Source organism: Aethina tumida, chromosome 3, assembly GCF_024364675.1.
Source record: "Aethina tumida isolate Nest 87 chromosome 3, icAetTumi1.1, whole genome shotgun sequence".
Lineage (NCBI taxonomy): Eukaryota > Metazoa > Arthropoda > Insecta > Coleoptera > Nitidulidae > Aethina > Aethina tumida.
In genome coordinates this window covers 30,794,436-30,807,776 of record NC_065437.1, presented here as the reverse complement: position 1 = coordinate 30,807,776, position 13,341 = coordinate 30,794,436, and the positions used below count along the sequence as shown (strand labels likewise).

Genomic DNA, 13,341 nt, shown 5'->3' with positions numbered 1-13,341 from the left:
TCGGGGGGTTGTTGCGCACCTGCTTTAAAATCTTTGCACCTGCGCCTGCACGAGTTAATTATCGATTTTTGTGTGTTTATAAATGTCAAATATGTGGGAATAAACACAAAATAAATATGAAGCTTACAACTGGGCGATATAGTATAATTTTAGCCATACAAACGTTATTGTTTTTAGTAGATTTTACAATTAATACATTTTCGGTTTTAAGTAGACAACAAAATGCGATTATGCTGATATTATTCATGTAAGTTTTACAAAAAAAATTAACATATGGTGTTAATTGCATTTTAATTTTCAGTGTTCAGGATGCTTGTTTAATATTATCGATATCGGCAATGCTTTTAACATTTTTTTCGACTTACGTCTTCCAGGTAAAATGATAAGAAATAATCGCAGTAAACAACACTGCATTAATTCTCTTTTTAGACTGGACTTTTAGATTTATTATATCTTAGGTTTCGAACTACTATAATTGTATGTATCACTTATTTCGTACTGACCACAATTTTACATATATGGACTCTAATTCTCAAATGGAACAATAAGTCAGTACAGTGGCCAATTACATTTATTACATTTCTCATTATTCAGAGATTAGGTAAGTGACAAAATTAAACACAGAAGGAAGAATTATATACAAAATTTAAAATTAGTATTATGTTAATATAAATTTTAACTTAACTTTTTTTAGTATCAACAATATATTATTATTATTATAAAAGAGCAGCATTTAAGATAAGTGATCCAAGATTTTATGAAGACATTGAGTTGGATCAAAAAATTCAGAACAATGGACAAGTGAATTAACTCACTACTCAGTATCCAAGTGATTTGAATAACCGACTGATGACCTGAATGACTTGCATACTCAACATTAGTGAAAATGACTAATATTTATATATAAGTTATTACTTGAATCAATACGGCGACGACCACATTTTAATATTTTACAGGTTTATTTTGTGTTATAATAACATTCGACAAATAGAAGTTATATTTTTTATTTATAGCAATTTTAAATATTTATTTAATACACATAAAAATATATTAATGGAATTGTTTTCTTATTTAATATAATAATATAATTTATTATCGAAATCATTCAAAAATTACAATTCTAGTAATATAATAAAATAATTAATTTATGGTAAAAATAAAATGAAGCAAATTAATTATTAAAATGTTTAATTCTCGTAAATTTTGAAACCAATGACGTGAACCCATTATAAAATAGGACCAAATGGTGCACTTTAGTAAGGCCAAATTAAGAAATAAATTATTTTAGATAACTAAAACGACAAGAAACTTTTCTTTTTTAACAATATCCAAATAGTTACAATGATGACTTGAGAAATAGAACAAAATTTATAATTAAATATTTTATAAAAAATTTAATTGAAAATTTGTCCAGTAAGTGTATAAAACATATTACAATATTCTTTTCTTGATTATTTGCCACACATTAAAAATGATGAAGGTATTACTTTAAATGTATATATTAGTCTAGTTTGGTTGACCAAAAAATAGTACATTCAAATATATGTTTTGTGTCACTATTTAAGAATGTTTTTAATAGTAAGAATTTATTCTTAGTAGGATTTATATTATTTTATTGAATATTTCACTCACAGGGGAAATAAAGAAGCATTGCACTCCGTGAAAAAACAAAGTTTAATATTAATTGAAAATCAATGTTTAAATATTACGGACATTGCTATATACTAGATGCTCTCGAAAAATGGTTTACAATTTTATTAACAAATACAAGGTAACATACTAGTTTGAAAATAAAATAAAAAAATGATCTCAAGCATGCGTCTAAAGTTGTTCAAAAGTGGTTAAAAGATAATTAATCATGTAGAAGTTGTTGATTGGCCAGTGTAAAGTCTGGAACAAAAACAAATTAAAATTAAATTAATTGAAGAGTCAAACGACCGTTACCAATAACTGGCTGAAACCTCGCTGTTTACAGCCGGTTATAACGAACAAAGGGCACCCAACTAATTAATAAAAAAAATTATGTACAATTACCTGTATACTTTTTAAAATATTATTTTAAAACCCCATTTTGTTAATTAATTTAAAATCTTTTAGTATCATAGTTAAAAAATTAATTCTTTTACTTAATTTATTTATTTAAATTCCCTTAAGATTTATAATGGAGAATATAAAGTTAAATTAAATCATCAAATTGGTTGATTGTCCGATAAAATTAATTCACTATACCAAAGTGTAACGGATATACGGATATAAACGCATTTTAATGTGGAATATCACATCAGCCTCATGTTTTATTAGATTTGAATTAATTCACTCGGACGTTTTGTTTACGTAGCACAAAACCTTGCATCTCTCACAATGTGGTAACTTACTATCATTCACATCTTGCAGCCACTGATATCTCAAATTATTTAAAACACTATAATCGGCGACGAGTGATATTTATCACAATTAACTGGTTGTATGCATTTATAAAACGTGTAAAATTATTTCCATTTAAAAAGGTTTCACAAAATAAGAAATCAATATGTAATTTATTGGAGACCACACAAATTACATTTTACAAAGTAACACAATGTATACACATACAAACAGTTTTTTTGTAATCAACAAAAATATATTCTATAATTAAAATAATAAATATGTAAAATTTATTGTTCCACTTAATGTTTAAAATATTAAATATATTTAAGTTTTTGCATAATACACTACTCAAATTAAACATCACATATTGCTAATCGGAATTATCTTCATCTTGCAAAAATGCAAATTTATTGTTCTGTGCAAAATTAGGAGTTTCAACTTCTTTTAATTTTGGCATTTCCTTATCTACTCGCTCTCTGAAACAAGAAAGATTGAGTTAGACTTTGGGTTATTACAAATTTTTTAAAAAAACTTACCTTCGTTCTTCCCGTTTCGGTTTGTCATTTCGTTTTTCATCTGCTGATTTTGAACTTTCGACTCCCCTGCTGGGAGGACGCACTCGGTCACGATCTTCGTCTGAAATTTTTTATAAATGAGAATAATTCTAAATTTTTGGAGTGATTAAATATTAAATAAAAAATATATAGTGTCCGTTTAAAGACAAGGCAGCCACTGGCTGTAGTAGCTGTACACGTGAACTTGAAACAAATTATTTTGCACAAATCCGACACTTCATTACTTAAGAATATTCAGTGATAAAGCTCTAATATGTGCGAATATTATCAAACTCGATGTGACTCTACCTCTATTTAGACTGTTCGGTCGTTCGTTATTATGACTATCTACGTCTCTCCTACTTCTTTCAATCTGAAACAGAATTAATAGAGGATTAATTTCCGTTACGATTAATTATGACTTAATAATTGGGAGCAGAACGTTCAGAGTTTTGTAAGAGGCTACTATAATGTGTCGTTTAATTTGTTAACAACTTCTGAACATAGCAATTACTGCTTTTTTATCTAAAACACCTACCGGTCGTTTGTCATAACTATCATCGGGATGCCTGCGGTCGCGGCTGCCGTCCCGCGGCTTTTCCTGCTCCTTGGCCAGTCGTTCTTCAATCTCTCTCTCTCTGACAGCTGTATCAACCGGTTTGGCGTTGCCAAATATCGACGCGGAAGAAGGCACTGTCGATGCAGCCGGTGCACCATTACCTTTAGCAGGGGCAGCTGGCTGATCTAGTGGCTTGGTGCGTGGCGCCAACATGAGTTTCTGTCTTTGACGCGGTTCAGAAGCTAATGAACACAAATTAAATTAAAATGCAAACTAAAACGGTTTCAAATGTCGAACTTACATCGGTTAGAATCGTCGTCGCGATCACCGCCCCGACTTCTGGAGAATCCGCCGCTGCCACCGTCATCATCGTACCGCCTGGAACCGTAACCGCCTCCCCGACGATCTCTGTCGAAACCGCCGCGGTTGAAGCCACCTCTGCGGTCCCTGTCACTACCGTCACGGTCGAAGCCGCCACGTCTGTCACCGCCGTCGCGATCGCCGTAGCGGCCGCCCCGGTCGGAGTCGTAGTAACCGCCTCGGTCATCCCGATTGCGGGAAAAGGTGCTGGGTTCCGCGTCCGGACGGCTCTCGCGCCATCCGCCGGGTTTATCATCTGTAAAAACATTCAAGTTAGCTTCATGAGTTGTATGACAGAAAAATATTGAATTAAAAAATGTTGCTTTGGTATAATGTTATTTTTACAAGTAAAGCAAATAATCTTAATAATATTATTTGCAAACTCCTTATAAAAATATTGATTTTGCACAGTTCCGACACCTCATTACTTACAATATCAGTAATAAAGCTCTAATTTTGTGCTAAATAAATATATTTATATGATTGGTGAACTTACCATCTCTGTCTTTGTCGCGGTTGTCCCTATCGCGTGTGAAACCGCCATCGCGGTTGTCTCTGTTGTAGCCCCCACGACGGTCATCTCCGCCAGTGTTTTCCCTCGGCGCCGCTCGCCAGTCGCCCACGCTCTCGGATCTGTTCTCCCTGTCGCGACCCATGTCCATGCGACCTCGCCGTTTGTCATTTTCGGAATTGGCTGCCACTTCAATGCGAATCCGTCTGTTTTTGATTGTCTAAAATAACATTTACGATTAATATGGGATAATATTAATACGGCAATGAATAAATTACCGTATCGGAAAGGCGGAGAGCGTTGATTAAACTGTCTCGATCATCAAACTCCACGTATCCAAATCCTTTGAGTTTGGACATTTCTCCAGGTCGTTCATCCTTGGGTATGTTCATTTTTGATATCTGGAAATATAACATTGATACATGTAACTAAATAAATTACAAACCCAACACAAACATGAATAAATGAATTGATTTATATTAATACATTACCTTTAAATCCTTAAAAAACAGAGATATTTCATCTTCATCTAAGTCATATGGTAAGTTAGATAAATAAGCCATGTATGGAGGGTCTTTGGGTACTTTTTCACTAAAATCCTCATAGTCTCTAGAGGCTTTTGGAGCTGTTGGCAATATAACATTGAGTGACTTGCTTCTAGGCTCATGCCCACTTTCTGAAAAGTACAGAAACAAAAATATATTTTACACTGAATATGATGACTGGATCAACCAAATTAAAGTTAATTGTGTCAGATTTGACATGGTTGTTAAGATCTGCAACAGATTAGTCTGAATTGAGTTCTAGTTTAAAAAACTAGCTTGCAAATTAAACTCAAACAGCTGGCAACAGGAGCTTCCAACTATCAAAATATCTTCACCTATATATTTAAAATATAATCCCAGGCTAGATATTTTATTAGCATATTTCTGGTTCTCCTGTCTTGCAAAATGCAAGCACCCATCTAGAGTGTAATTGCCTGTCTCAGACCTTCCCGTAGCTAAAGTGTGTAACTAGTACACTGCATGTGAGCTCCAGATGCAAGATTGTTACAGACCAAAAACCAACCTTTTGTCAAAAATATCATCATGTATAAAAAATGTTTACTAATATAATAAAAACTAGTGAAAATAACCATATGTTTTTCATATTAAAAATTAGTTATAAATAGCGACACAAGTAGTTATTTTTAATTCCGATGTCGATTCGAGACAAAATTAGTTTTTAATACTACGAAAAATAAAAACCGCCGGAAGGCAACAGAATTTAATAAAATCAAAAAATACTTGCCATAGGAATCTTCCACTTCATCGGCCCATGGGCGGATGGGAACTGTAGGTAAAGGTCCTGACGTCTCTTGCAGAAAAGTCGTCAGAGCAAAGGTTTTACCCTTCGTTTTCTTGCCCTTTTTTCCTAATTGAATAATAAAATTGTTAAAATGTGGTTTAAATACAAAATGTCACTGAACACGCGGGCACTGGCAAAATAGCGACTTGACACGAGAAAAAAAAATTAAGAATTTAAAAATAAATTGATAACGGTCCACGGATTGAGAAAGCACTAAACTTTACAACATTTCCGTGGAGTAACGCGTACGAGACATAACATTAAAATAAGGTGAACTAACCTGTGGCCATATTCTTTTAGAAAAGAAATGAGAAATGGCAGTTCTCGACGTAGGAAGGTCCGGAATTGCTGCCAACGTTGTTCAATGAAATATTCAAAAAATGGAGGGAATATTATAACGGTTTTTAGATAGGCACACAAGTTGCACAATAGAAAGGGTGGCAGATGCTGCTTTCGTCTTCGATCCTTTCTGTTGTGAATCTTAACTTAAACAAGCTTTTAAAGGGTATTAGGTACAAGCTTTAGGTATAAAATATTATACAGCACTCTGTTTTTCAGTTTTATTGTATTTATTAATCTGGGTAATAATATTTATATCAGCAAATATTTTGCATCTAGAAATACTTAATTTGTATTCACAAATACACATCTTATTACAAATTATATCTTGATATAAATGCAGGTAAAATTCAACAAGTCTAGACTATAAGGAAATTCACAGAAATCAATGAGGAACAATCGAAGTACTAAAATTTAAATGGTTTATTCATTTATTATGCTTTATATATTGGGTATTAAGGATTAGAATATATCAGTTTTACTAATAAAAGAAAGTTTAATATTTTCAACTTAAATTTAAACAAAATAAATTTGAACCTACAGTGTTTTCAAATTGTTGTTATTGTCAAATTATATTTTGGTTATTTGATAACATAATAATAAATTTCGTATTCAGTTTATATGTCAAGAAAATAACCAGAAATAGTATATTGTAAAATAACTTATTTAGTAACCAAGTTTTATTTTCAATATTTAACCAGGATATCTCCATTCACATCTTTAAACTATATTCAAATTAATAAAAACCTTAAGGATATCACGTTTGTGTTTAAAACAAATATATTTTTAGCTATACATATTTTTAAGAGTACCACGTGGTACTACACTGTCTTACTTACTTTTTTGGTGCAAAATACGCTCTAGGGCTTATTTCCGGGGGAGGGCAAAAATAAAAGTATTATCATATATTTTTATTTTATATTTATTTTACACAGAATACAGAAATTTAAATTTATTCAATTACAGTCATGTCATCTTCTTCTGGAACATCGTCATAAATAAAGTTCTGAATTATATTCTGATTTTCTTCCAAATCCATTTCCTGTTGAATCATTGGTCCGAATCTCTTATGTCTTGCGATATAGCTATCATTAAATGAATACTTCTTATCTAACTAGCCTGTTCGTAGTACATTGGAAACATCATCATTTTCGGGGGATGTCTTATTTTACAAAAAGTTAAGTCTCATTTTCGGAAAGAGACGGTATCAGTCGCGAACAGTGTGGCCATTTAGCAAACCGACTTTCTGTGAACTGATTATTTTCGTAGACACGTTCGACACCTTTGGACTCGGGACGGTTCGGTTTCTGAATCCGAACGCAACTGTCGTGGACCCACATGTTTATATCAAATTGTTTTTATAGCACCACATAAACTTAGGAATATGAAACTCGGTGCGAGTCCCCAACATTGCTGTTGATATATAATTTGAAGTTAATATATAAATCGCGAAATTCACAGTTGTTGATATTTTTGTTGTATCAGACCTATTTTCAAACTCTGAATGAATTATTTGAATTGTTCTTAATAAAAATTTTGTTTTAGGAATCTAATATCCATAAAATTATGAAAAGAAATGAAAAAATTGAATAGAAGGATATATGTTACAAAACAAAAGATACGACATAACTTAGAAACTGTTAAACTCAAGAACATTTTCAAAATTTATGACTTTAATGGATAAATTTAAAATATTTATAAGAAACTATTAAGATCAATACACATCGGGATTCGAATGAGAATATCTTCTAAATGGTTAAAGTTATCGATTAACCAATTTAGAAGTAAAAAGGAAATTTTTATTAAATTATTAAACTTTCACCTTCGATATTTTTTAAATGGTAAGAGCTATGAAAAAATTGTAAGATACCTTTTTTGTAGAGAGTAAAGCGATATACGGATTTTGCGAGAAGGACCTTTTTATTAAAATTAAAAGCTCCTATCACTACTACCTTTGTATACTGATAAATTAAAATATAGATAAATACTTGTTTCTGCATTTCGTGCGTCATCAGATAGGACACAATTCAAATTTGCAACTCTGTACAACTCTGAAAATCCTATGACAAGCTTTACAATTAAAATACATTTTAATATTGGTTAGTGGGGTAGCTTGCCGCTGCATTTACGGCGACAAGTTTTTCATTTGGAAACATTTATTAATTTTATTCTTTCAAAGATAACAAAATTTTGAAAAACTAGAAAGCCTATCGTCGCTGAGTAACTGCAGCACTATACTAAGTTTCAATTTATCAGCATATAAATTTAGTTTTATGAGAATACCTATAATAAATAAATAAATAAATGTATTTACTTATAACTATATTTATGAATAAATACATTTGGATATTGGACAAGCGAATATAAATTTATTTACATAATACAAGAAATGACATAAGATTACACTTTTATTTCAACTTTATAAGGTATAAAAAATACAAAATTAATCCATCAGTTTAATTTTTTGGTAATAAAACAAAATTTACTTTTATTTATTTAAGCTGAAAGAGAACATCCGACTAGATTAACTAAAAGACATAAGAAACGCATTTTACGACGCACAAGATGTAAAACTTTTATTAATCGCTAAATATAAACTTGTAATTTAGTGGAAAGGGGATGATAAATAGGGGATCGAAAATAACAAATTTTTATGTATGTAAGCTGAAAGAGAATATCTGATTAGATTACCTAAAAGACAAAAGAAACAAACGTTTTATGACACAAGATGTAAAATTTATATAATTTAACATAAATATGTAATTTAATGGAAAAGGAATAATTATATGGACAGAAAATTGAATAAAGTTTTATTTATGTAAGCTGAAAGAGAATATCTGATTAGATGGTTTAAAGGACATAAAAAACAAACATATTATGACTCATAATATAAATAAGTACATTTGGATATTGGATAAGCGAATACAAATTGATTAACATAATAACTTAATACAATAAATGACATAAGATTACAGTTATATTACAATAAAGGTACATATTAATACAAAAATATCAACTTTATAAAATATAATAAATATGAAATTAATTAATCAGTTTAATTTTTTGCTAATAAAAGAAAATTTACTTTTATTTATTTAAGCTGAAAGAGAACATCTGATTAGATTACCTAAAAGACATATGAAACACATTTTACCACACACAAGAAATTTTATTTTACGTATGTAAGCTGAAAGAGAATATCTGATTAGATTACCTACAAGACCAAAGAAACAAACGTTTTATGATACAAGATGTAAAATTTATATTAATTAACATAAATATGTAATTTAATGGAAAAGGAATAATTACATGGACAGAAAATTGAATAGTTTTATCTATGTAAGCTGAAAGAGAATATCTGATTAGATGAGCTAAAGAACATAAAAAACAAACTTTCTGTGACACGTAAGATTTTTGTTACTTAATCAAAATAAATCTGTAATTTACTGGAAAAGGAATAAATACGGGGGATAGGAAATAAAACCATGTTTTTATTATTTATGTAAGCTGAAAGAGAATGTCGGAGTACACTACCCAAAGAACACATAAAAGGATAAAAGCTTTACGAAAACATTCCTTTTAGGAAAGTAATAAATAAAATGTAATGGAGCAAACAACAATTTGTTCTATCTTCCGCAAATATTTAGTAAAATAATTGATAGACGCAATGATAAACCGACAGCAAAGTTGAAACGACGAAAAAAAAACCGAAAATAACATGTTTAAAAACTTACTTTGCGTTGCCAGTTGCCCAGTTAACTAGTCTCGTTCTGTTACCTTTAATGCCCTTTCCCTGTTGCCTTATCGTCTTTCCAATAGTTCGTTGTCCATCAAAGTCACCAAAATAGTCCACGTTGGAGAAAACACTACATCACTGTTGTCCTTAGTACCTTTATCCGTCGAATCAATGAGAAAATAAACAAAAATCTTCCCTAAATGTTTTAGTTAAAGAAAGAACCCTTTGAATTGTATTCGTTGCTTAAGTATCTTTGAAAGACAAAGTTTTAAAACTTTCATGGACTTTACTCCCTATGTCATTAACTCAACTTATGTTATTTACTGTTTTTTACTTAACACCAAAGAATTAACAAATGTTCTATTTCAACAATCACGGTATAACATCATCGGAGTTTATTTCATGATTACTGCGTTAAACGTATAGATAATCAGTACACCCCTCGATTCCAAACCCAACCACTGCTGCCGCCAGGCTGCCTAATTAGAGCTTATCGGTACTGTGACCAAGACTCCGGGTCGGGACTTCAAACCAACAGGGGACCGAAAATCTCGCGCCCGATCTTACTTATCTAAGTAAAATATAAATACTTTCAGTAATTTAAAAGTGACCGACAATCTCATTCTCCCGACTTTACTTATTCAAGTAAAGTGTCCATACTTTCGACAATTTGTAGGCGACCGAAAATCTCTTTCTAACAACTTTACTTATCCAAGTAAAATATCTACCCTTTCCAAAAAATTACTTCTGAAAGCTTTTATAATATTTGTTAATGTAAATAATTTGTATGACTTTAATCATCCAAATAAGTTCACTTCATGGTTACTGCGTTAAACGTACAGATAATCAGTGCACCCCTCGATTCCAAACCCAACCACTGCTGCCGCCAGGCTGCCTAATTAGAGCTTATCGGTACTGTGACCAAGACTCCGGGTCGGGACTTCAAACCAACAGGGGACCGAAAATCTCGCGCCCGATCTTACTTATCTAAGTAAAATATAAATACTTTCAGTAATTTAAAAGTGACCGACAATCTCTTTCTCCCGACTTTACTTATTTAAGTAAAGTATCGATACTTTCGACAATTTGTAGGCGACCGAAAATCTCTTAACTGTTATCAATCATTAAAAAAAAAGATTATAAATACTTTCTATAATGTTCAGATTATCTTTTTCTCCGGACTTTACTTATCCAAGTAAAATATCAACCCTTTCCAAAAAATTACTTGCTTTTATAAAAATTTGTTACTGTAAATAATTCGTATGACTTTACTTATCCAAGTAAAGTATTAAATTTATTCAAAAATTTACTATAGAGTTATTTTATTTAGTATTAAATACTTTCGAAAATGTATATTTAAATACTTTTATTTATTCTAGTAATGACAAAGAATGTTCTTTCAATAGTTAAAATAATGAGAGTCGATTATTTATTTATATTTCTAATAATTTTGGTATGTCCTGTAATAATAAAAATATACCATAAACCAGGTACTCAGGAAGGAATTTCTAATGGTGGAAACTGATTTAAAATATAGATACAAGTAATTTGCGTAAAAATTCAAATTTACTAATAAAATGTTTAAATATTAAACCAAAACTTTACTTGTTAACTTGAATTTATTAAATAAATGCATTATTAAATATAAATTGGATTTTTTATTGTGGGACAAAGACGTAATTTTAAAAATATTTAATTAAAACTTTGAATTGTTTATACAATTAAAACATATTTCTAAAAATTGTTTTTGCATTGTCGTGTCGGTCGGTACTCGATGTTTTTCGATCATAAAAAAGTAATCCTTGATTTGTCACACCATGAGTGTCGGTCTTCAATATCGATTACACAATCTATGTTCAAGTATTTTATTCATTTTAAATAAATGTTTATTTTTCAATTATTTTAATTATATTAATGTAAATTATTTAAATATTTTGAATTTTTACTTAAAAAAACATTTATTCTAATTATAAAAAATATAAATCAGTTTCGACCAATAAAAATCAAAAAGTTGATCAAATTGTTCTCAAATTTTCTTAATTTTTGTTTAATTAAACTGATTTTAAACACCGACATTAAATAAAATATTCAACTAAAAACCAAAAGTATTTAATTCACTATTAAAATATTTGAATATTAATCAGAAACTTTTAATTAATTCATACTAATTATTGTAGTTGAATGTCATTGCGTAGCTGTACTGAAATATTGTTTAAACAACTTTACAAAACTGACTCGCATTTTAATAAAATTTAAATAAACGTCAAACAATTACGAAAAGCCTTCAACATTGGTTTCACATTTAAACAAAAAAATTAATAAATCCCTTAAACAATTGATTCAAAACAAAAAATCCTACCTTTTAACCCCGTAGCATGTTCAGTAGGGCACTAATTGATCGCACGAATGACTGCACTAACCCGAACCGCACCACCGAATTAATTGAGGTGGATGGCAGCGCGGACCACCACCCCCGACCGACCGACCGGTCGATACGCGAATCGATAACGGAATGACTGTAATTTAATGGCGCCGTCCAATAACTAGTCACCCCATGTCTGTGATTGGTCAGCGTTGAGGTTTATGTAATTCCTTCAAGAAGGTTTTTGATTGAAACGGAATTTTTTCGTTAAAACATCTGATTTTATACAGTCTGAAAAAAAAAAATTTATATTAATTGTTTTAATATTATTAGCCCATTTTACCTGTTTAAACAAAATAACCAAAAAATCTGAGGTACTAATCTACAAATTTTAATAAATAATCATTTTTATCTTAATTTAGAATAATATAAATCGTCAAAATACAGCAATTTTAATGTAACATTATATAAATATGCATATGAACAATATCCAAGAGAATTTACAAATTTATACTACATTATTATTACATTAAATTGAACGTTTGCATTATTATTAACAATTTCGAGCATCTAAAAGAATTTATAAATTTGAACATTATTAACAGACAAAACAATGAAAACAATAATTTTAAACTAAAATATTATAAATATTTTGTTTCCTAAATTGATGAAACATTTGATGAATATACAAATCATAGAGACTTTATATCCTATTTATAATGAATTATTTTTATATACATTAAAATTTAACGGAGTCAACATTGGTCGTGCGAAACATTCCACTCCAGAAAAAAGGCTCATACTCTTTAATAGCGAAATGAATAGAAAAATTACTCATTCATTGTAAATGTATTAAAACATTCTAATGTTACATTATGTTAGATGATGAAAAAATGAAATATTTAATTCTGAAAATACAATAGATACGGTGAAAACACTAAAATGTGTTTTTTTCTTGTTCTGGTGAGTACATTACACTGTATAAAAAGGACATTTATAGGGAAATATTGAAAATGGCTATGTTTACCATGCCAAGAAGAATATACCTTTAAAGTAGAAGTATAATGATCCAAAACACAGAGCTCAAATGGAGAAGCAGTGGTTCGTAAAAAATATAATATTATAAAAAGTATTCGTTTAATATTTAAATTAAACACAATATATGTTTTTAATCAAAATATCTTCCGAATTTAATATATTATTTTT

The 13,341-nt window shown here is 30.0% G+C and overlaps 2 protein-coding genes across 3 annotated transcripts; one reads left to right on the top strand and one right to left on the bottom strand.

The window, feature by feature from the left end:
- Positions 1-37: 37 nt before the first annotated feature.
- LOC109599904 (transmembrane protein 138) lies at positions 38-1,048 on the top strand. The gene is made up of 4 exons (XM_020015955.2): positions 38-247; positions 302-374; positions 430-601; positions 695-1,048. Exons 1-4 carry the CDS (start codon positions 117-119, stop codon positions 808-810), a joined length of 492 nt encoding a protein of 163 aa, XP_019871514.1. The 5' UTR covers positions 38-116; the 3' UTR covers positions 811-1,048.
- A 1,470-nt stretch (positions 1,049-2,518) lies between these two features.
- On the bottom strand, positions 2,519-6,096 carry LOC109599888 (eukaryotic translation initiation factor 4B-like). 2 transcript variants are annotated; one of them, XM_049964620.1, is made up of 10 exons: positions 5,979-6,093; positions 5,638-5,764; positions 4,843-5,023; positions 4,630-4,752; positions 4,337-4,571; positions 3,782-4,096; positions 3,460-3,722; positions 3,231-3,294; positions 2,904-3,003; positions 2,519-2,843 (listed from the first exon to the last, which is right to left on the bottom strand). In XM_049964620.1, exons 1-10 carry the CDS (start codon positions 5,986-5,988, stop codon positions 2,738-2,740), a joined length of 1,524 nt encoding a protein of 507 aa, XP_049820577.1. In that variant the 5' UTR covers positions 5,989-6,093; the 3' UTR covers positions 2,519-2,737. The 2 variants fall into 2 exon arrangements, with proteins under 2 accessions (XP_049820577.1, XP_049820578.1); XM_049964621.1 differs by lacking the exon at positions 3,231-3,294 and having other exon boundaries at positions 5,979-6,096.
- Positions 6,097-13,341: the final 7,245 nt, after the last annotated feature.

What these genes read in the sequence shown, in the direction of transcription:
- LOC109599904 (XM_020015955.2), top strand. Translation starts at nt 117, where the DNA reads ATGAAGCTTACAACTGGGCGATATAGTATAATTTTAGCCATACAAACG. An exon ending in ATTATGCTGATATTATTCAT is followed by an intron (nt 248 to 301) that starts GTAAGTTTTACA and finishes TTTAATTTTCAG; the next exon opens with TGTTCAGGATGCTTGTTTAA. An exon ending in TCTCATTATTCAGAGATTAG is followed by an intron (nt 602 to 694) that starts GTAAGTGACAAA and finishes AACTTTTTTTAG; the next exon opens with TATCAACAATATATTATTAT.
- LOC109599888 (XM_049964620.1), bottom strand. An exon ending in TGTTTTTTAAGGATTTAAAG is followed by an intron (nt 4,753 to 4,842) that starts GTAATGTATTAA and finishes TTATATTTCCAG; the next exon opens with ATATCAAAAATGAACATACC. An exon ending in CGACGACGATTCTAACCGAT is followed by an intron (nt 3,723 to 3,781) that starts GTAAGTTCGACA and finishes TGTGTTCATTAG; the next exon opens with CTTCTGAACCGCGTCAAAGA.